General features: G+C 38.5%; 1 protein-coding gene across 2 annotated transcripts; it reads left to right on the top strand.

Moving 5' to 3' along the window:
• Positions 1 to 540: 540 nt before the first annotated feature.
• Positions 541 to 22,005, top strand: LOC137190795 (NACHT, LRR and PYD domains-containing protein 1 homolog). Of its 2 annotated transcripts, none has more exons than XM_067600425.1 (13): positions 541 to 687; positions 12,493 to 12,717; positions 14,715 to 14,743; positions 15,241 to 15,418; positions 16,412 to 16,455; positions 16,579 to 16,649; positions 17,045 to 17,259; positions 17,357 to 17,607; positions 18,393 to 18,545; positions 19,756 to 19,906; positions 20,149 to 20,169; positions 21,338 to 21,397; positions 21,757 to 22,005. In XM_067600425.1, exons 2-13 carry the CDS (start codon positions 12,498 to 12,500, stop codon positions 21,792 to 21,794), a joined length of 1,431 nt encoding a protein of 476 aa, XP_067456526.1. In that variant the 5' UTR covers positions 541 to 687; positions 12,493 to 12,497; the 3' UTR covers positions 21,795 to 22,005. The 2 variants fall into 2 exon arrangements, with proteins under 2 accessions (XP_067456526.1, XP_067456525.1); XM_067600424.1 differs by lacking the exon at positions 541 to 687 and adding an exon at positions 4,148 to 4,651.
• Positions 22,006 to 22,552: the final 547 nt, after the last annotated feature.

Here is a 22,552-nt window from a genome sequence, read left to right as displayed (position 1 = left end):
ATCCTCAACACCCAACAGCGTAGTAGAATATCAGGCCACCAATGTGAGTTGTTTCTTGAAAATTCATCTGTACTCTGAAAAAAATATTCACAATCATTTTTGTCCAGGTTCTACACAACAGGTGAAGAAATAAAAAAAACTGGAATGGCCCAAATAAGTAGCTTTAGCAAAAGTTTGATAATAGACTGTATGCTTTCTATTTATATATAAAGATTTAAGTTCCAAAACCCCAACTGCAGACAACAGTAATAGCCCAACATGGAGTTTCTTATTACAGCAGAATATTAACCTAGATAATTCAACTTAACTATTTTTTTAACTCAGGTGTGAGGAGCAGTGTATGTGTGTAAAAAAAAAAAAAGCCAAAAATGGCGTGCACCAAAAAACAATCCGATTTATAAAGCTGTGTGTACACTTATAAATCACAATCAACTTGACAATGTGCGCACGTGGACGAACCTCATATCCCCCCACCCCCTTTCACTCCCACAGTTAACCCTGATGAATATTGGTGAACACTGATGTCAAACCGTCCCGGATAATGAAACACTCACTGACGGAGGAGAGAGAGAGAGAGAGAGAGACGAGTTTTCTTTCCACCGCAATTAATCATCATCATCATCATCATCATCATCATCATCAAAACATCTTAACGGCTGGAGCGACAAGCGGTTTTTATAACGGTAGGTTAAAACTTTGTCAAACTGTACCGCCTTTTTTTAACTTTCAATTTCAGCGTCCTGCTTCCTCTGTAGAGTTACCAATACTACGGTAAGACATTAGCTAAGACTTTGTTAACGTTAGTATGTAAACAACAGGTTGTTAAAGTTTGACTCGATTAATGATGAAACAGGAAAACTGCGTGTCTCAGGTATCGATCATGTTTTTGGGTCATAAATGTGTTTAAACAGTCACATGTGGGGACTCGCCTCTCTTTTGGGGACAAATAAAAAAGTCCTCATAACGTAAATCATTCATTTTGGGGTGAAGACTTGTTTAAAATGAAGGTACAGTTTGGGTTAGGTAAGTAGTGAAATTATTGATGTGTTAAGATGTAAACAGTGTTTAAAGGTTGTAGCTGCTCAAAGTGAAGATTAGACCTTTACTGATTTTACAGCAAAGACTCTTAATGTTGCTATCCAGTGAAAATCTTATGTCCAACTTTGGAGATTACCCTCATATTTTTTCCATTGTCACGTTGCACTTTGGGGCACCTCAAAATTCGTCATTAAAATGGTGTAATTTCAAACAGCTGGTGTGACAGTAATTATCTCCAGAAAACTCACAAGCCCATATGTACATTGAAATAGTTATTGGTCTCTGTGATTATTCCTCCTGTTCATACTTGCCCTGAAGTACTGCCAGACTTAAATGTAAGTGATGGGAGTCAAATACTCAGTCCCTGTTTTATGAAAAACTGCATTGTTAGATTCTACTTTGGGTAGAATGAAGGTTCAAAATCAAGTGTGTACCCTCCACATTTGCAGCTTTTCTTCAAAACACAAGACAAAATAGACCCAAAATAAGAGAAGAAAATGTATCCATTATACTTTAGACATGGACGTTCAGAACTGTATATTCGTATTGTGGTTGGTGCAGAGACGCTGTGGCGCGTCTCTCTGAAACTGAATATGTGACAATGCATGCATATTACAATCCCAACATGCATGTATTGTCATGTAATTACCAGTAATCCACACAAGACCACTTCTTCTCTCAGGCTCTGTTTACACCTGTCATTAACATGCGTCTCTATATGCGTCCTGAGTGACCGCATCTGATCCGATCTCACTTCCCCGCTCTATATGCAAATAAACACAGACATCATTTCTGTTTTCAAAGACCAAATTCGTTCAGTATTCTTCCAAAGCTGTGTTCAACTTGTTTGATAACAGGATAAATATTCAGGATATAAATAAATATTCCGCGTCGGAAGAGAGAGACGCAGCGATCTCCCTGCAGCTGAATCTCTCCATTCAGAGACACTGTGCGTATTTAAGCATAAGATACAGCAGCATAATTTCATTGATTATTTAAATCTCCGAGACGCCGACAGGATCTAATGTTAATTAATGTTCTGTGTTCATCTACACATCCAATAGGTCAGCTGTTACACACACAGTCAAGATTCATACTGTTTGGAGTAAAGCAGCCGTCCTCCTGATAAATCCTGAGCTCATTATGTTTAGCAGCACAGCGAAACTAAAAACTGTAGTTATCAACTTGACAGGACAGAGGAAACTATCCAGCTACGTTTAGCTTCTGACATATTTTTTTAGTCAGACAAGCGAAAAGTTAATGGTTTAATTTCTATTCTAACTGTCGATTTGAAGAGGGAAACCGATTAGGGGAACGAGAAAAACAGGAAGAAACGGGAGGTGGATTACGTTTTTAATTCACATGAAAAACAAAATAATTTGTTGATCCTGTTATCAAACAAGTTGAACAGCTTTGGACGGAGGGTCCTGTGTCTAGTCTGCCGGAAAATAGAGGCCGTCAGTTGAGTAGGTGATCCTTCAATGTGGCTCAGGACGCATTTGCGATGCGGCCCAGACCCCACCGTGGTCTGAGTGATCGGATCTCAAACCGTCTTCAATGCGTCTTAGATGCGTTTACACCTGTAGGCCTATTTAAAGCCGTCCACTTGTGATCGGATCACCCGAGACGGATGTTAATGCCAGGTGTAAACAGGGCCTCATTCTTAATTTCCTCTGTGGTTTAGTCGCACTGGAAGTCACTAGGGATGCACGATATTGGATTTTTTTCCCATATCCGATATGTCGATATTTCCAAATCACTGTGGCCATATATGCGCATATTTTTTTTCAGCTGGCTGAGGAGACTATTATGCATGCAAACTTAGATTGTACTAAATATGATCAAGAAAGACAATATATGAAGACTGGAGTTCAGGAGCTCAGCATTAAAACTTTAATGAACCTGCCAAGTGGCTGGAGCAGTAGAGTTTTCTTTGCGTTTATTAGACAGACAGGATTAATGTGTAGGATTTAATCTCTGGTCCACACTCTGGAGCAGAAGGTGGCAGTAATGTACCTAATACCTAATACGCTGGTTGCCAACCGCCGTTATAAACCAAAAAGAAGACGTTTTTTGATGTTTGTCACCCCCCCACCCCCCCCCCCCCCCGGTACATCCTGTCAGCCGAAGTGTTTCCTATCTGTGCAACTGAACATAACAGCTCCTCGACGGACTGTATCACCCTGACAGTCCCAGTGTTTCCTCCGCAGGCTGCACTGGCAGAGCGTTAGCCGCAGCATGACCGGAGGGAAGCACAGCCAGCTAGCCTCCCAGCTAACATTAGCTTCCGGTTAGATCCACATGGAGAGCCGAGGCTAACGTTAGCTGAGAGGCTAGCGGAGCGTTAGCCTCAGCATGACCGGAGGGAAGTACAGCCGGCGAGCCTCCCAGCTAATGTTAGCTTCGGCTCTCCATGTGGATCCAACTGGAGCACCGAGCCCCGGTTTGTTATTCGGAACCGCCAGGGAGACACAGCTTTAACTTGTGTAATTTTAAAATACCACCTGAATAAGTGGTACATGAATACACAACGTTTTTTCTAGCTCAACAGAGATTCAGTATTTAAAAATTAAAGGAAAAAAGGTTTTGTAGTAACAAGGTGAAAGGGTCTCTTCAGATAAATTTAATGTTTGAAAAGTTGAAAATATCAGTCAATCATACAATCGGAACACCGTGGGAGAGACAAGAGTTCATTCCCACACTCTCTTTTCAAATCTCATTTAGTTTCTCTTTCTGTCCGTCTGCGGCTGCTGAGATAGAAGGTCACACTGGTTGTGGTTAGAAAAACAGGGAGGTGAAAGAGTGAGAAACAGCATATTGAAAGTCACTGACTTCACCTTGCAGTGAGAAACTTATGACTGTCTTCAGTGTCTGCATATACACTACACTGGCTGAGGACTTTTTTTATTCTTGATTCAATGAGGACACATTTGTTAGTATTCTTTGAACTTTTTTGGATTCACAGAAGTTCAGAATTCACCTGACTGATGGACAGTCTTTCAGAGCTTTGCTTTTCCAACACATCATTATTTATTAAGGCCTGATCACCGAGTAGCGTGAAGGCTCCATTGCAGTGAGAAACTTATGACTGGCCCAAATAAGTAGCTTTAGCACAAGTTTGATAATAGACTGTATGCTTTCTATTTATATATAAAGATTTAAGTGCCAAAACCCCAACTACAGACTACACTAATAGCCCAACATGGAGTTTCATATTACAGCAGAATATTAACCTAGATAATTCAACTTAACTATTTTTTTTAACTCAGGTGTGAGGAGCAGTGTATGTGTGTAAAAAAAAGGCAAAAATGGCGTACACCAAAAAACAATCAGATTTATAAAGCTGTGTGTACACTTATAAATCACAATCAACTTGACAATGTGCGCACGTGGACGAACCTCATATCCCCCCACCCCCTTTCACTCCCACAATTAACCCTGATGAATATTGGTGAACACTGATGTCAAACCGTCCCGGATAATGAAACACTCACTGACGGAGGAGAGAGAGAGAGACGAGTTTTCCTTCCATCGCAATTAATCATCATCGTCATCATCATCATCATCAAAACATCTTAACGGCTGGAGCGACAAGCGGTTTTTATAACGGTAGGTTAAAACTTTTTCAAACTGTACCGCCTTTTTTTAACTTTCAATTTCATCGTCCTGCTTCCTCTGTAGAGTCACCAATATTACGGTAAGACATTAGCTAAGACTTTGTTAACGTTAGTATGTAAACAACAGGTTGTTAAAGTTTCCAAAGTCCTTTGACTCGATTAATGATGAAACAGGAAAACTGCGTGTCTCAGGTATTGATCATGTTTTTGGGTCATAAATGTGTTTAAACAGTCACATGTGGGGACTCGCCTCTCTTTTGGGGACAAATAAAAAAGTCCTCATAACGTAAATCATTCATTTTGGGGTGAAGACTTGTTTAAAATGAAGGTACAGTTTGGGTTAGGTAAGTAGTGAAATTATTGATGTGTTAAGATATAAACAGTGTTTAAAGGTTGTAGCTGTTCAAAGTGAAGATTAGACCTTTACTGATTTTACAGCAAAGACTCTTAATGTTGCTATCCAGTGAAAATCTTATGTCCAACTTTGGAGATTACCCTCATATTTTTTCCATTGTCACGTTGCACTTTGGGGCAACTCAAAATTCGTCATTAAAATGGTGTAATTTCAAACAGCTGGTGTGACAGTAATTCTCAGCAGAAAACTCACAAGCCCATATGTACATTGAAATAGTTATTGGTCTCTGTGATTGTTCCTCCTGTTCATACTTGCCCTGAAGTACTGCCAGACTTAAATGTAAGTGATGGGAGTCAAATACTCAGTCCCTGTTTTATGAAAAACTGCATTGTATGATTCTACTTTGGGTAGAATGAAGGTTCAAAATCAAGTGTGTACCCTCCACATTTGCAGCTTTTCTTCAAAACACAAGACAAAATAGACCCAAAATAAGAGAAGAAAATGTATCCATTATACTTTAGACATGGACGGTCAGAACTGTATATTCGTATTGTGGTTGGTGCAGAGACGCTGTGGCGCCTCTCTCTGAAACTGAATATGTGACAATGCATGCATATTACAATTCCAACATGCATGTATTGTCACGTAATTACCACTAATCCGCACAAGACCACTTCTTCTCTCAGGCTCTGTTTGCACGACATGCGTCTCCATATGCGTCCGGAGTGACCGCATCTGATCCGATCTCACTTCCCCGCTCTATATGCAAATAAACACAGACATCATTTCTGTTTTCAAAGACCAAATTCGTTCGGTATTCGTCCAAAGCTGTGTTCAACTTGTTTGATAACAGGATAAATATTCTGCATATTCTGCATTAAGCATAAGATACAGCAGCATAACTTCATTGATTATTTAAATCTCCGACACGCCGACAGGATCTAATGTTAATTAATGTTCTGTGTTCATCTACAAATCCAATAGGTCAGCTGTTACACACACAGTCAAGATTCATACTGTTTGGAGTAAAGCAGCCGTCCTCCTGATAAATCCTGAGCTCATTATGTTTAGCAGCACAGCGAAACTAAAAACTGTAGTTATCAACTTGACAGGACAAAGGAAACTATCCAGCTACGTTTAGCTTCTGAAATATTTTTTTTTTTATCTCAAACCGTCTTCAATGCGTCTTAGGTGCTTGTAGGCCTATTTAAAGCTGTCCACTTGTGATCGGATCACCCGAGACGTATGTTAATGCCAGGTGTGAACAGGGCCTCATTCTTAATTTCCTCTGTGGTTTAGTCGCACTGGAAGTCACTAGGGATGCACGATATTGGATTTTTTTCCCATATCCGATATGTCGATATTTCCAAATCACTGTGGCCATATATGCGCATATTTTTTTTCAGCTGGCTGAGGAGACTATTATGCATGCAAACTTAGATTGTACTAAATATGATCAAGAAAGACAATATATGAAGACTGGAGTTCAGGAGCTCAGCATTAAAACTTTAATGAACCTGCCAAGTGGGAGGAGCAGTAGAGTTTTCTTTGAGTTTATAAAACAGACAGGATTAATGTGTAGGATTTCATCTCTGGTCCACAAGGTGGCAGTAATGTACCTAATACGCTGGTTGCCAACCGCAGTTATAAACCAAAAAGAAGAAGTTTTTTGTTGTTTGAGTTCATTCCCACACTCTCTTTTCAAATCTCATTTAGTTTCTCTTTCTGTCCGTCTGCGGCTGCTGAGATAGAAGGTCACACTGGTTGTGGTTAGAAAAACAGGGAGGTGAAAGAGTGAGAAACAGCATATTGAAAGTCACTGACTTCACCTTGCAGTGAGAAACTTATGACTGTCTTCAAGGAATTATTGTTTTTTGTCCAAATTAGTCACAATTTTTGAGGGGCTAAAGATGCTCAATGTTACGGACTAGTCAAGTCTAGGGGATTCAGTGCTGGGAACCAATACTAGTCCTAACCTGGAGGGTGTAGAAAAGGAGAAAACATAGAAGGACGTGGAAGGAGGAGGTAGAGGGACTGGTTTCCAAAATCAGAGAGAGACAGCCAGGAGGTGGGTTACCTTACCCAGTTCCCAGGCCAGCTAGCAGTTATTAAGTCCCTCCGACACGGCCTCGCCAGCGCTGGGCGTTGCTCTCGTGAGCGGCGAGCTCCGCCTGGCGTTTCAGTTCAGTTATTGGTGGTTGGGGGATGGGTCCCCGAAGAACAGAGCAGATTTTACACAAGGGTCTGGGAGCAGGAAAGGTGTGAAGCTGTAATTTCTCAAAAAACGCTTCTAAAAGGACGTCTCTGGGTTTTAACTTAACTCGTATCACTCATTCAACTGTCGCACTTTCCCAGCATCATCACATCATTAAGTTACTCCAGTGGCTGCGCGCGCACCTCACCGTGACGTCCTTTTTATCAACACGCAGCTTAACCACACACCCTTGTTATCTTCTCCATGAAAACCAGTCCAGTGTTTAGAAAAGGGAAATGAAGAAAGAGGAACTATAAACCCCGCCCCCAGTCACTCCTAACACTCAAAAACTCACGAAACTTTCCACATGCATCAGAAATGGTGAACATTTATATATTTTATATCAGTCAGTTTGCACATTTCACCATAAAACAGGGAGTTGTTGTAACTTGACTTTACATTATCGTCATATCTGCCCCAAATTTCTCATGTTTGATAAGAGTCCAGGCCTGAACACATCTACATGTAAATATTGAATCATAGTCATAGCGTCACCTACTGTCAGCCTTATACGAGAAACATCATCTGATTTACATGAAATTTACATGGTGTGGTCTACACGATGTACAGCAACATGGTGTTCTCTAGCGCCACATAGTGGACACAGGAAGTGATAGTTATCTCCTACATGCAATGACCAGTATTCACGAAAATGTATATCCATGTTAGTTGCCCTCTGGTGGATGTATTGCTGCATTACTATTTCACTTATGTAGTATTATCTATGGGCAACAGGAAGTGAGGCCTAAATGACACATAGTTCATCAAATGTATACACAATTTCCAATAAGTCATCTCCAGCGCCACATACTGCACACAGAAAATAATATTTTTTCCAATTCACACAGTTTCAGATAATCCTGAAAATTCAGAGCCATGTAAAGAGACCTCCAATAGTGACACCACAGCTGCCGCCCCCCTCCGACGAGGGCGAGGGCCCGTTCATCGCTGCTTGCAGCTTTAAGTATTATCATTCTAGTACGCCATTGCATTTTCAAGGGGCTTGGGATGCTCGAAAACTCACAAAAGTTGGCACACATGTCAGAAATGATGATGTGCACGCCACACGATGACACAGACGTAGACGTAGACATGGACAAAGACACTGCAAAGTCAGAACTAGGAGAGGCTGCCACAAACATCGGTCATGCTGCCATCACACCAGTTCATGGAGAGAGAAAATACCACCTAGAGGGAGCCCTTAATTTCTCTTCTTGTCTTCACAAAATAACTCTTCCGTTAGCTTCCTCAGGTAGCAGTTGACAGGTAGCTAGTTGCTTTGATTTAAAAAAATATATCCAAAGATGATATTTCCTCTTCTGTTCTTGCTGATTAATGCTGTTATCTCTTCTTTAGAGTCTTTTCTGAAGATTACTTGAAGTTATTTTGCAAAATGTCCCACTTTTGCAGCCACTCTCAAGGGATACCTTGACATTTTCCTGTAGAATTTGCTGGTACAACTCAAAATTCATTTTTTCATCAATGATTGCAAGCCGTTCTAGTCCAGAAGCGCCAAAACAGGCTCCAACCATGATACCGCCACCACCATGTTTCACAGATGGTATATAGCTCTTAAACTGAAATGCAGTGTTTGCTCATTGCCAAAAATAACGCTTCTCATCCAAGCCAAAAAGTTTGATTTTGGTCTCATCCGTCCACAGAATATTTTTCCAACAGCCTTCTGATGAATCCACGTGGCTTTGAGCAAACCATAGACAGGCAGCAGTGTTCTTTTTGGAGAGTAGTGGGTTTGCAACTCTGCCATGCACACCGTTGATGTTCAGTGTTCTCCTGATGATGGACTCATGAACATTGACATAAATCACTGCAAGAGAGGCCTTTAGTTTCCTAGACGTTACCCTGGGGTCCCTTGTGTCCTCTCAGATTATTACATGCCTGATGTGATCTTTGTTGGTCGACCACTCCTGGGGAGGGTAACATCTAGGGTTTTCACGATTCTCCAAATCCACAATTTGATTTGATTTTAAGGTCACAATTTTGATTCGATTTTTTTTAATTAAACATTTTTTCCAGCACTGACGGCTATGCTATTGTTAAACTATCAAGTCTTTATTTGTTCAAGATCAACAGATCATTGGTTTTATGCCTTGACAACTGTCATTTACATTTTCAAATTCTTCTTTAAAAAGATAGTCCACATGGTATCAAGTGTGATAAAACCGCCATTTTTGGGGGGAATGTATCGCACTAAGGCCATATGGTCAAATTTAAATAGTTTAATTAAAATGTAATAACAATAACTTATTTTACCAATCAATTGAGAACAAACTGTTAAACACGGAAATTAAAAGAAGAGCCACTAGATGGCAGACAAGTACTTTACAACAACAGTTTAAGTTTCCTCCAAGGATTAACCCTGGTGGCTTTTTACAGGTGAGGAAACTAAGTTTAAGTTTAAGCGTTGCACTTTTTAGATGGTCCCATCTCACAGCCGGCTGTACAAAGAGACTAATGCTACTTGTCCAGCTCGGGGGTCTTCTCGTTTTGATGAAAATTAGGTTGTAGCTTGTTTACCTTACTACGGTAGGAAAGAGGTCTCATTTGTGTTTTAACAAAGTTTCGCTTATGAGTTATGGAACCGGGAAGTTTGAATCTGTCAGTATATTTCCAACTTCACTAAGGTGTGTAGCATAGCCTACAATCTGTAGTTTTTCTGTCAACGACATGTCCTTTGTTGACATAACTCATGGGAAAGGAACACCAGTGACTTCAGGGAAGTAGGAGGATTTTCCAGTTCTGTTATTTCTCCATCATCTCCGACTCCAGCAGAGGCCGTGGTGTCTCACAGGACCCACCCAGGTGGGATGGAGAGAAAAAACAACTGTGAGAAACATTGATTCCTGCTTTTGATTTTAAAGGTCGAAAACCGAAAGCTCATTTCAATCGATTTTTGATTTGGAATAGAAATTGTGACACCCCTAGTAACAATGATGTTGAATGTCCTCCATTGGTACAAGAGCTGCATGACAGTCGACTGGTGGAGTCCAAACTCTTTAGAAATGGTTTTGTAAGTCTTTTCAGCCCGGTGAACTTCAACTCTTCTTCTAAGGTCCTCAGAAATCTCCTTTTTTTGAGCCGTGACACATTTCACAAACCTGTGTTGTGAAGCTCAGACTTTAATAGTGAAGATCCAGATTTCTCTTCTTTAAATAAGGTAGGGTCTCTCAGACTCACACCTGATTGTCATCCCATTTATTGAAACACCCGACTATAATTTCCCCTTCAAATGAATTGATAATTCTAGAGGTTCACATACTTTTGCCTCACACAAATATGTAACGTTGGATCATTTTCCTCAAGAAGTAAATGAACAAGTGTAAGGTTTTTGTCTCACTTGTTTAATTGGGTTCCCTTTATCTTGTTTTAGGACTTGCATAAAAATTTGATCACGTTTTATGTCATATTTATGCAGAAATAGAGCAAATTCTAAAGGACTCACAAACACCACTGTAAATTAGTGTAATGTCCTCTGAAGTGATCAAAACACGACTGTGTGTGTGTGTGTGTCAGAGATAGGGGTGGGTGATATGACCCTAAAATAATATCACAATAATTTCAGCGTATTTCTGTGATAATGATATTCTTGACAATATGACAAAATACTCCTGGAGGGATTATTGTCTCTCCTTGTGTTCAACCAGCTGCTTCTGCTTGAAGTAAATTTGTTGTGTTGCCCCCTTTTGTTGTTACAGTCTTCTTGCTCGTCTTACATATTACTGCAGTTTGTTGTACATCTGATCTTTTGTCCACAACCCAAAGATAATCAGTTTACTATCATAGAGCACTAAAGAAACAAGAAAATGGTTCATATTCACATTTAAGAAGGTGAAATTAGATTAGGTAGACAGGTATTTTTCCTTAAAAAATGACTCAGAATGATTAATTTTAAGATTATTAAAAAAAGGGTACAATTAATTGAATAATAGGCAAATAATCAACTAATCAATTAATTGTTGCAGCTCTAAAATCAAGTCCTCTGGAACATTTTATAAGAGATCAAAGTTGAGGGATTACAGGAAATGAGGGGAGACAGAGGGGGGATGTATCTGAAAGTTGTATCCAGGGTCCATTATTTACCTGCTATGGTACATCTGTGAGAAATTTGTCATCAAATGACTTATTTCTCCTGTACATTTATTTGTGCAAAGTATATTTATAATATGTAATATGGCTGTAGAGCTGGAACAATTAGACTATGAATCGAAAAGCTGACAGAAGATTAATTTATAATTATTTTATTTCCTGTTTTTTTTTCTAAAATTTGACTTCGGTCAAAAAAAGTTTATAGTTTGCACTTTTTGTAGGTGACAGCAGCTGTATTCAGATTCACAGAAATTACAGTGGTTTTCTGGTGTAGGATTTGGGGTTTATGGTTCATGAAGGCCCCCGCTTGATACTCCTCCATAGCTCTGTATTTAATTTTTGTTTTGAGATGTTTTTTTCTTAGTGACCTGGGGATCTCTGATTTATGATGGCTTAAGGCTGATCCTTCTCAAAGCCCCATTTACTATGTGATGAAATTATATATGATTGTACTACTTGTATGCCTCACTTAAAAACTAGAATTCCCAAGAGGTGGAGTGTCTACCACCAGGATGTGAACAGGTGCATTGCATGCTGCCATTGATTAGAATGGGATTATTTATCCTTACCTGCCTGTTCATTACTGAATCTTGTCTGTTCTGAGAAAGGTCTGATAGACAGAAAGCTAAAAATAAAGTGTGCGGAAATCTCTTTTATCAAGTTTGGACTCATTGATGCTTCCAGCGCCTTACAAAGATTTAGCTGGGTGGAGCAGTGGTCATCCTGCATGATCCTATTTCTACAGATAAAATAATTCACTTGATGTTACTAAAGAAATGTATACACACACAAGTAGTTTGTAAAAACAGGCATACAGTATGTGATCTATTGGACAAATATTATTCATTCAATTATTAGCTTGTGCAATATGGGTGATGTAATCTTACTACATCTACATTTCTAAAACATACACATCAGTTAATCTGTACTCAATAAAATAAAGAGTTTGTGTATTTACCCAATAAACATTTTCTTTGAACTTAGCAGGTAGAAACAATGACGTCTGCTATATAGCTACACTAACATCACCATCATGAGATGCAATGAGAAACTATTTTAGTGTTTCTTTTCTAGTGGATGAAATGTAATGTATGCCTCATTAATGTTTTGATTATTCCAGGTAGCAACAATGGCAGCTGTTAAAGAGATGCTTTTGGAAACCCTGAATGATTTGAGTTATCAGCAGTTAAAGGACGTCCTGCAGTTGACCGTCTCCCAGAAGGACCTCCAAGACATCTCACTGAGATTGATTGACACAGAAAACAGTGCAGACATATTGAATCTGATGTTCGAGAAAATGAACAGATCAGATCTGGTTCAGAGGTTATCAGACACCAGCTTTTATAAAGGTAAGATAAAGAAGACAAAAACTGTCACGTTACACTATCATGTGTCTAATGAATACATCTAATAATTTATTTTAAAAATGCAACAAATCATTAATTAAATCAACATCTGACATGTAACACCTTTAGAGATCTAGGCTATCTTCTACTTTGAGTGGAAGTTAGTTAGCCTAGCTTGCTAGCTTACACTTTCTGAGTGGAAAACAAACTTAACAGCACGATGGATCCTCCCAGATGTTAAATATTGTTAAGTGACAGACGTCTTGAGTTCCTAATGTTACATAACCAAGGCTGTGTGGCAGGCCCGGACTGGTGATCGAGAGCACTAGGGCCTGGCCTGCTAAATGGCCCAGCAGGCCTGTTGCAGGCTGCAGTTTCGTTTTTGTTTTTTTGGACCCTGAACACAACACTGCCCTGCCCGCTGTGACAGTCAGGCGGTAGAAGGAGAGAGCTAGCTAGTCGAGAGAGACAGAGACAGAGAGTAGTTGGCGGTTACAGGTTTGGTTTGGCAGCAAGCGCATTTAGAAATGACTGAGCAGCAAGATGGACGATGGAGAAAATAGGAAGAGTGGAGCAGAGAGGGAAAGAGAAAAAAAGAAAGGCGCTTGCAGGAGATGCAGCTAAATGCCGCCATGTTAGTCAGTCAATAAACGTGCTAGCTAGTTAATTTTGGCTACCTAGCTAACGTAGCTAATGTTACCGATGCGTCATCATCGTCCAATGTCAATGTTAAAGCAGCCAAGAAACTGGACAATCAATAATAAAAGTGGTAATCCCCTTTCTAATGTCCTCAAAAACATTTAAAGCATGATTGGAACATCTAGTCTAGTTAATATGGTCAATATTATTTGAAAATTCATTTGTTTTGGTGAAAATTACAGTCAGTGAGTTCATACTTTGAGCTCATAATTTGAAATTATTGAGACAACACAACGTTTTCCGTCACTATTCAGGCTACTGTAATGTGTTAAAACTTAAAGATCTGTGTTATTTAATGTTTGTGTTGGTTAAAGGGCTATTTTAACCTTTGATGGGTAACAGTTAGTGTATATCAGTAAACTGAGTAGGGTACTGTGCTCTTGCTCTGTTCTTTAAATAGGAGGAGAGTTTTTAACTGTATTGTAATGGTACATTACAAATATGATGTGCTGTACTATTGCTTTTTTTCTATTTGAAGGTGGAGAGAGTAGTATTGATGCCACAGTAGTAGTAGTATCGTCTCCCTCCTTAATGATATGTACCTTTGGTTTTATTTGAGGTTCATAACAGTTTTCATTGTACTAAGCAGTTGTTGGCTCATTAGTTTGTTATTCACATGCATTAAAATTCACCAGAATGTGGGAAATCAAGTATTTGTAACCCCCAGACCCCCCACTTAAAAGGTAGCCTAACTGAGGCTATATTCTACGCTATATTTCCCAGCCTGAATGATTTTCTGGTCCGGCCCTGCTGTTTGGGCTTGTTGAAAAAGGAAAAAAAAAAAGTCTTGTATCATTGTTATCAGGACTATGACATTCTCCAGTCAGTAGCACAGTAGGGAAGTTAACATTGCAGCCCTCAGATGTCAGTGAGGCTCAGATGCTGATTTCACAAATGTTTCCAAAGACGGTTTTGTCTTCTTGGAAAAGTGAAATTGACTCGCAACAGCTGATTATAGATCATATTTCCTTCCAAACAAAGTGACAAGAATCCCAGTTTCAGTTTGACTCGGCAAAACATTAGGTACAACCGACAGTATAATTCATCAAAGATTATTTTGTGAGGTGATAATCTTTACATAAAGACGTTCATATTTGTTGTACTTTGATATTGGATTCTGTTAGATTTCAAAGCTTTTAACGATATGATATTCTATCTCTCTTCTTTCTCTATGGTTATGGTTCATGATGTCAGAAGCAGCAGGGGAGAATTTAGTGTTATTGCAACTAAATCGGACTAAAATTGATTACAGTCTGATGTTTAATCAGTCTTGAGTCATTTTCTATTTTCTTTCTCCTCAGAGATGCAGAGGTCTTCACTGCTCCAGAAAGTGAGTAACGTCGCATAAACACACTTTACACAACACAGCTTTCAACACATAGCTGCTGGTTGAAAACAATCCTCATCTCGACCAGATAATGATACAAACCAGTGGTATCATTTCATCTGATGGTGCTCACCAAACTGAAGCAGGTTTCTGATTGGGATTTCAAGCTTAAATATTATACTATATACTATAGTATATGATATTATAGACTTTTTTTATTCAAGTTTGATGGTAAATAGGTGGAAAGAGTTTTTAAACCAGAAATTTCACAGCTGCTGTTGCAGCAATAAGAACATGTGATCAGGTGGACATGCAATAAATCACAATTACTAATAACCAGTTCATACAAATAAATGAAATGAATCACACTTTGTCTTATTTTGAGTAATATAATAATATTAGTTGTTATAATACTCACATGATTTAAATGTTTACATTGATGCAGAGACATCAGTGTTTTATATTACATAAATGCCCCCTGATCATTTTGAATCCATCAGGACGTTACAATGACACCGGCAAAGGAGAAGCTTTTGGAAACACTGGAAGAATTAAGTCTCACTGAGAAATTCAAGGGGCTCCTGCAGGACCCTCCACTGAGAGGCTCCCAAAGACTCGGAAAAAGTAGAAAGACGGATCTGGTGCAGAGTTTGTCAGACACCAGCTCAGGATCCAAAGGTAAGTTGTGTGAAAAAAGAAATAAATTACAATATCAAACATTTGATATGCAGAGCGGGGTCTTATTCTACTTTAATGTTACTCTTTTTTTATTTCATCATTCAAAATACATTGTGGACAGTCAGGCAGCCATTTGAATATGTGTTTGTTTTGATTGTTATAAGCAAAGATACTTACTGTATGCTGTATAGTCACTGTAGTCAATGACTGTAGATCAGTCACTGAATTTAAATTGTCTACAGCAACAACAAGCCAAAAGTAAACTCAGAATAACTAGACTCCTACATATAGCATAGTTTCCAAAACGACATCTGCTGTTTGAAGAAGCGAGATCTTTTTAAAGGGTTTCTTCTCTCAAGTTAACAAAAAACAAAAAAAACACAAGCAGCTTCCTAAAAGTCTACTGGTTAAGGTTCATACCACATAAGTGTAATGGACTGGTTTGATTGCAGTCTGTTGCATGTCATAACTCACTCTGTCTGCTCATATTCTGTCTGCTTCTTGTCTGTTCAATCGAGGTGAAAATACAAAAAAAAAACAAAAAAACAAAACAATTATATTATTAATAATACAAATCTAAAAATAACACTATGTAGCATGACAGCAACATCAACTCCCATTACTTTACATATTTGATGTTGGTCACTATTCAGTTGTTTATTGTAATGTCTGTATATACAAAACAAATAAAGTTATATGATTTTTCCTGTATTTTCATTGTATAATCTTTCCCTCTCATGAGGAATTGTCATTTCATTAGCTACATGTAGCTAGCTTGTACATTGTACATAACAGAAGTCCTATGAAGCGCTGCCACTTTTCCTCAACTTAGACTTTACTCGGCAGTAAGTTCTGCATAACATATTGATCTCATATAGGAGCAGTGCTACGTAGCACATAATGCTAAAGCAGCAAAATATCTGGAAAGTTACTATATGATTCCATTTATAAATATAACATCATTTAAAACGTTGTCTGATGTGTTTTAACAAGGGCCTTCAGGAAGCTCGGAGTTTGAGGCTCGTGGAAACATTACGGTAATCCCTTTCATTCATTCATCTGCTCACTTGTTTATTTGTTCATTTGTGTGACTTTGTAAAATTAGTGATTAAACAGGAAGAAATCCACTTATTTACAAATGTGACTGTCCTCTGATGCAGGACTCCAGTGACTGGACTACAGTTGAACCTGAGGTGATCAGAACAGATGCAGATGAGGCTCCAACTTACAGGTAAAAATAACATCTTCAATATTGTGTCACAACAAACTGGAACCATTGAAAAAAGCTTAGTCTTGATATTTTTCAGGATCTTTTTCATGCCGTATTACAGTAATTGTGGTAATGCTACATTTAACTGGCAATAAAATGAAGGCAGCTACTGGTTAAATTTACATTTACTCCATTGAGTCCCTACAGTGTTTTTAACTGACGGTTGTTTTATCTTGTCTCATTCTATCATTTTAATTTTTTTAGTTTTTCTTGTTTTATCATAAATGTTACGATTCTCAGCTTTTATGTCAAGCACTTTGTGTTGCATTTTATGCATGAATTGTACTACATAAACACACTTTCTTATTATTATGAAGTATTTTGTGCATATACAAGGACTCATTTCTCTTTTTCAGCCTACAGTCTGAAGCAGGAAAGTTTGAATGCAGTGTCTCAGACCTGCGATGGGTCTGTGAAGAAAAGGTCAGCTTTAAGTACCAGTTCTGCTCTTGGGAAGAACACGTGGAGAGAATGAAAAGCTTACAATACATGCCTGCAGGTCCCCTACTGAACATCAAAGTCACTGCTGGGAAGTTAAATGAAGTGCACCTGCCGCACTGGATCTGCACAGGTAAGTAGACATGAAGAAATAATGAAAGATGGATTTAAATGTATTCTGATATGATCCCTTTCTCCTCACTAAATGTGTGTGCTTGTATTTTGTGCAGATGACTCCACAATATTAGACAAGTTTGCTGTCCTACACATAGATGGCTGTGGAGATGTTGTTGAAGACGTGTCTGAGGTCACATCATCCCATGTCAAGTTATCTGAACCAAGTTTCTCTCTCAGAGGGGTTCTGATGTATCTTGGCTTTGCAGTGAAAATGAAGTGCAGCATGTTAATATACTATAAACCAAACACAACACCCCTCAATCTACATGTGTATGTGACCCCACATGCTTGTACGCTAAAAAAGGTTATTTAATATCTTACTGTCACAAATTTTTAATATAATCAGACTTACAAAGTCTGCAACTGAGTATTACGGCCAGTGGTGAAAAAAAGTGAAATTGTGAGAATAGAGTTGTGAAGTGGGAGGGGTCTCTGGTCACAGAAGGTTTTTTCCCCCTTTCAGTATAAAGATAAACCACTTAAAACATGAGACAGTGTAGTGGACACGTTTCCTGATGGACCAAGTTATTCTCCTCAGATTTCTGTCAGCAGCTGAAGTTAATATTTGTTTGGAGGCTTATAGATCTCACTGACAAACAGAAACTTTTCAAATTAACATACGTTGAGATTTGATCTCTGCTCTCTTTGGCACAGCTGTCTGGACAAAACCAAGCGCTCAATGTGCTTCAGCAGCTGCTTCACAAGGTTACACAACTCAGAAATTATTCCATTGGTTCATTGTATTTTGACTGCTGGTGTGATACACTAAGTATTTCCTCACTGATGAAATATACTCTAACTTCATTTTTAATGAAGGCTGCTCTCACCTGTTTATTCATTAAATCACAATTCTACAGCAGAGTATTATATATTCAATAAAATATGCTTTTCAAATTTGCAGCTTTATTTTCATAACATGAACTTTTCCTCAATATCATGACTAAACTCACAGTTCATTTTTTCCCAACAGTGGCTCTAATACTATATTGTAAAAACCATTTTACTTGTTCATGTACTTTAAAACACAGGTGACAATGTTTGCTGTTGTATCCTTTAAGCAGTTTTGTTGTGTATTGTTTTTGTTTCCAGATGGTGCACAAGAAGGAATCCTCAAACGGATACAAAGTGATCGATAAGCCACGTCCAAACAAATACCTGAAAATGCGCCATGACTTCACCCTCAAAGCAGACTTCACAGCAGACACAAGATCATCAGACTTCCCAGCAGAAATTATTCCAGAGGTACAGTTTGTACTGTCTGTCATTTATCATTTATGTAGTGAATTGCTGGTATAATTTGTACTGTCTGTCAGTTTTTACATTTCAGTCAGCCAACTCACATGGAGTAGATTATTAGTTAAATGTACAGCTTTAATGTTTAGCGTCTAGGCTCTGATGTTTTGACTCCTCACAAGGAAACATTGATCTCACACAGCGGGAAGTTGGGAGCGACGGTACAAACTTCCCTCCCAGGGGAAGATAGACTCAGAGCCTCCAGGTGGATGCTGGGGTGGAGGTCTTTGAAATGCTGTAGGCCTACAAACAGCAGCAATCAAACATAGCTTGTATGAGCGGTGTGGCAGCAGGAATGCAGCAAAAGTGCGAGCAGAGTACTGATGACTTAAGTACATCAACCCAGATTATAAGGGCGCGTTTGATATATGTCACGCTATGGCTTGTGAGTGGAACAGCAACTTGAGTTGGGCTTCCTGAACTAGCTCGCAGGCGTTGCTTCACTTATTTAGTGAATTGTGGTTCAGACATATTGTATGACAGAGAAAATAGGATCAAGGCCATTGCAAGGTGTGCAAATGGTGTGGTCACACATGGCCTTGCACATTTTAACTATCTTTTATTTCAATTAGATAGATTTATTGTATTTGTGTTGATATTTGATTTTTTTTAGATGTAACTGATCAACCATTTTGCTGCAGGGATTTAAACACTTTCGTAGTTCTTTTTTGACCAAGTTAGAAATATTGTAGGTGTCAGAAATTTAAATCATCTTAAACTCAGATTTGCAACCAGGAAGCTGACATGGACAGTTTTTCCAACTTGGCTGCAGTTAAAAGCTGAACAATATGATGTAAATACGACATAAGACACAAGGAAATAATGGAAGTGAGGAACATGGATACAATGAAGGGAATTGACATTTAGACTCCTTTAATTGACAAATGTATTGACTTTTTGGTCACACATAAGCTACTTCAAGAAGGTTACCAATACTGCTTGGTGAATGTGGAGTCAGCTTTGCTTGCTGTGTTCAGAGTTTAGGAGAGATCAGCAGCCAGACAGAAATGTGAATGAACTGAGCATGTGCAAAACACTGTTCCTAATGACCAGACACTAATCAATTAGTTTTGTTTTTGTTGTGAGGAATTTAACTTGACTGTTTACTTTTGTCAGAAACTAACTCCTCCTCTCCTTTTATGTCATATTTTTTACACAGAAATTAACCCTCAGATATGACAGCAAAGGCCCAAATTTCTTTGAAGTGTTCGTTGAAAATCCAGACAGAGACTTCTACCTTAAACTCATCCACTATAAAGACAAGGATAAATCATCGCCTAAACCAGTGTGGACCTGTAAAATTCGAAAAGGTCAGTGGTTATTAAACAATATTACCAACACTATATAAAAAAGATGCATTCTGTCACCTCTGTTAACTGAACTATTCTATAAAATTAATGTCAATAATTAACAAGAGCTGAATCACCAACACCAATACACACTGAAAATGGATTTGTTGCTCTGTGGATGTAATATTCTGGTTGTAGCTGTCTGATTTATGTGTTCACCTGCCATTTCATCAATATTTGTTTTGTTCTCTATTTCATTTCAGTTGACTTTCTAAATTCAGAAGGTAAGACACTGCATATATGTGCTGTCCATGATTTCAGATTTCAGTCATGTGTCATAAATATTTCACACATTAGCTGCAGATATTTCAACTAGAACAGAACCACTTGGAATTTCATCAATTTTTAAAATGTTTGTAGTTTTGAAACCAAATCATAAGAACATCATGATATTATTGTAGCACTTAAGTTGTTGTGTCAACTAGACCTTGCTGTGGTGCTAAAGAGAGAGGGAGGTACATTGCAAAACATAAAAAGGCACTTCAATTTAAAAACATGCATGATTGCAAACATTGCGTTTTGCTTCTTTAAATGTAAAGTTGACTGAAATACTGATAAATACAGATAAGGTGATTTTCTGTTATTTTTATTGTCAACAAATCTCATGTGCAGAGCCATAATAACAATGAATCGATCCTACTCACAAGTATTGTGTCTGTATCAAGCAGCAACCTCTGGGGCTGAAAAATGAAAGCAATGCAGAAGTGCCAAAAACTGCAGTTCCTTGAACGGCCACTTGAGGCTGCAAAAGCGAGTCATTCCCCATAGACCGCCATGTTAAAATGCCCAACTTTACAGCTGAAATGAACATGTTTACAGCCTGGTACAAAAAACAGTTTTGGTCTCTGTAGCTAATTTCTCCTTTCATGACAACTGTACGGGGGGGTGAATTTTTTTATAACTCACTCGTTTAAATTTTATTAAGCCGTAAAGTTATGCATAATGAAGGACATGGCTGCTTTGAGTGACAGGTCCGCCAGCCGCTAGGTGGCTTGTTTCAGCCATTCGGCCCGCCTCTTTGCCCATTTTTGATTGGCTGGGAGTTAGGCAGCTTCACGTCCTGCCAAGATGGCGACGGCCGGAGCGGCTCACTTTGAGCTTCAAAACCGCTCTTCAGAAACCAACGGGTGACGTCACGGTAACTACGTCATTTTTATACAGTCTATGGTCTGTATTCAAAGTGAGATATGTTATTCCTCTGTGGAGGAAGAGCAAATCGAGGACAAATTAAGAGAAACAAAATCTGAGAGACAGATCCTGATTTTATATTAGCCAACTTTTTTTCTCAAGTGTTCTGATCATTAAAAAAGCAGTTTGTTTTCTGTGTCAATGACATTAAAGAAGAACAATACAGTTGTTAAACAATTACGATTTTCCCTTAATGTGTTACAGATGTGGGATCCTCAAGTGGAGCAACTGGTGGAGTGGCCTCGGCTGAAGGCAGTTTCAAAGGTATTAACTCTGCCATTTTCTCATGAAATTACTTTTAATACTTTCAAGAAAAAAACAAATGTAACAGAACAGGCCTAATTTGATCAAGGGTTAGAAATGTTACCAAAAATCTGACATGATAAACACTCAGAGGAACACTTAGAAGAATACACTATGGATGAATTATCTCCACTGGTCCCGAAAGTGAGTAATGTCACATCAGTCTTCAAATCTTCATTCAATAAGATGCAGGTTGAAAATCATCCAATAGTTTAAATCATGATTAGAACTGATGCTGCATTCAGAGGAGCTGTTCAACTATTATCAATAAAATTATGTTCAAATCATCTCCCTTTGTTTATTTGTTTTTAATTCACCAGTCAGCTACAAGCCCAACAATGAAAGAGACAAGACTTAAAGAACCCTCATCCCAGCAGGACTCCCATGCATCTAATGGAACAAACTGGAGAACACAGACATATTAGATGTGGTGGATCTGATGGAGCAGATCTACAGCCAACAAGCTGTGGAGGTGACCAAGATGCTTTTCAAGGAAATAGACAGGAATGATCTGGTGAAGCTGTTGTGAGACACCAGCTCAAAAAAAGAAACTAAAACACAGAAGTGGCCTGTTCAGTGGCAAAAACAATCCCATTTTTGCTGCTAATCCAATTAATTATATTATTAAAGAACATTTAGACCTGATCAAACAAACAATTTAAGGAGTCATATTTTACAAGTCTTCCATATTTTATTTTATTTCCCAGTGATCCACTCAGAACAATTTTTTTTACAAAATCATGCTAGCTTCTAGCATCCTCGCCACTTTCACCAGATTCATGTTGGAGAAATTCAGCCAAAAAAATCAGTGTTTTTTTAGTTATTTGGGGTCGACGTCTGTTCATTTTTTAGGTGGAACACATTAATAAAATACTCTTCTTGGCTTTTTACTCGCAAAGCTTTTATTACACTTATAGTAACATAGCAAGTATAGTTGTTGTCAACTCGAAACTTTTAAGCCGAAAAGTAGAATTCATGGCAGAGCTGTTGTATTGGTTTGCGTTAGATTGTACAGGTGTACCTAATAAAGTGGCAGGTGAGTGTATAAGCTTTTTATGTACATTTTTGTTCTTTTCTTTGGTATGTTTTGTTCCTTTTGATCTTATTTTATCTTAA

This window comes from Thunnus thynnus, chromosome 10, assembly GCF_963924715.1.
Source record: "Thunnus thynnus chromosome 10, fThuThy2.1, whole genome shotgun sequence".
In the NCBI taxonomy this organism is placed as follows: domain Eukaryota; kingdom Metazoa; phylum Chordata; class Actinopteri; order Scombriformes; family Scombridae; genus Thunnus; species Thunnus thynnus.
The sequence above is the reverse complement of the archived record's forward strand: the minus strand, read 5'-3'. Positions and strand labels throughout refer to the sequence as shown.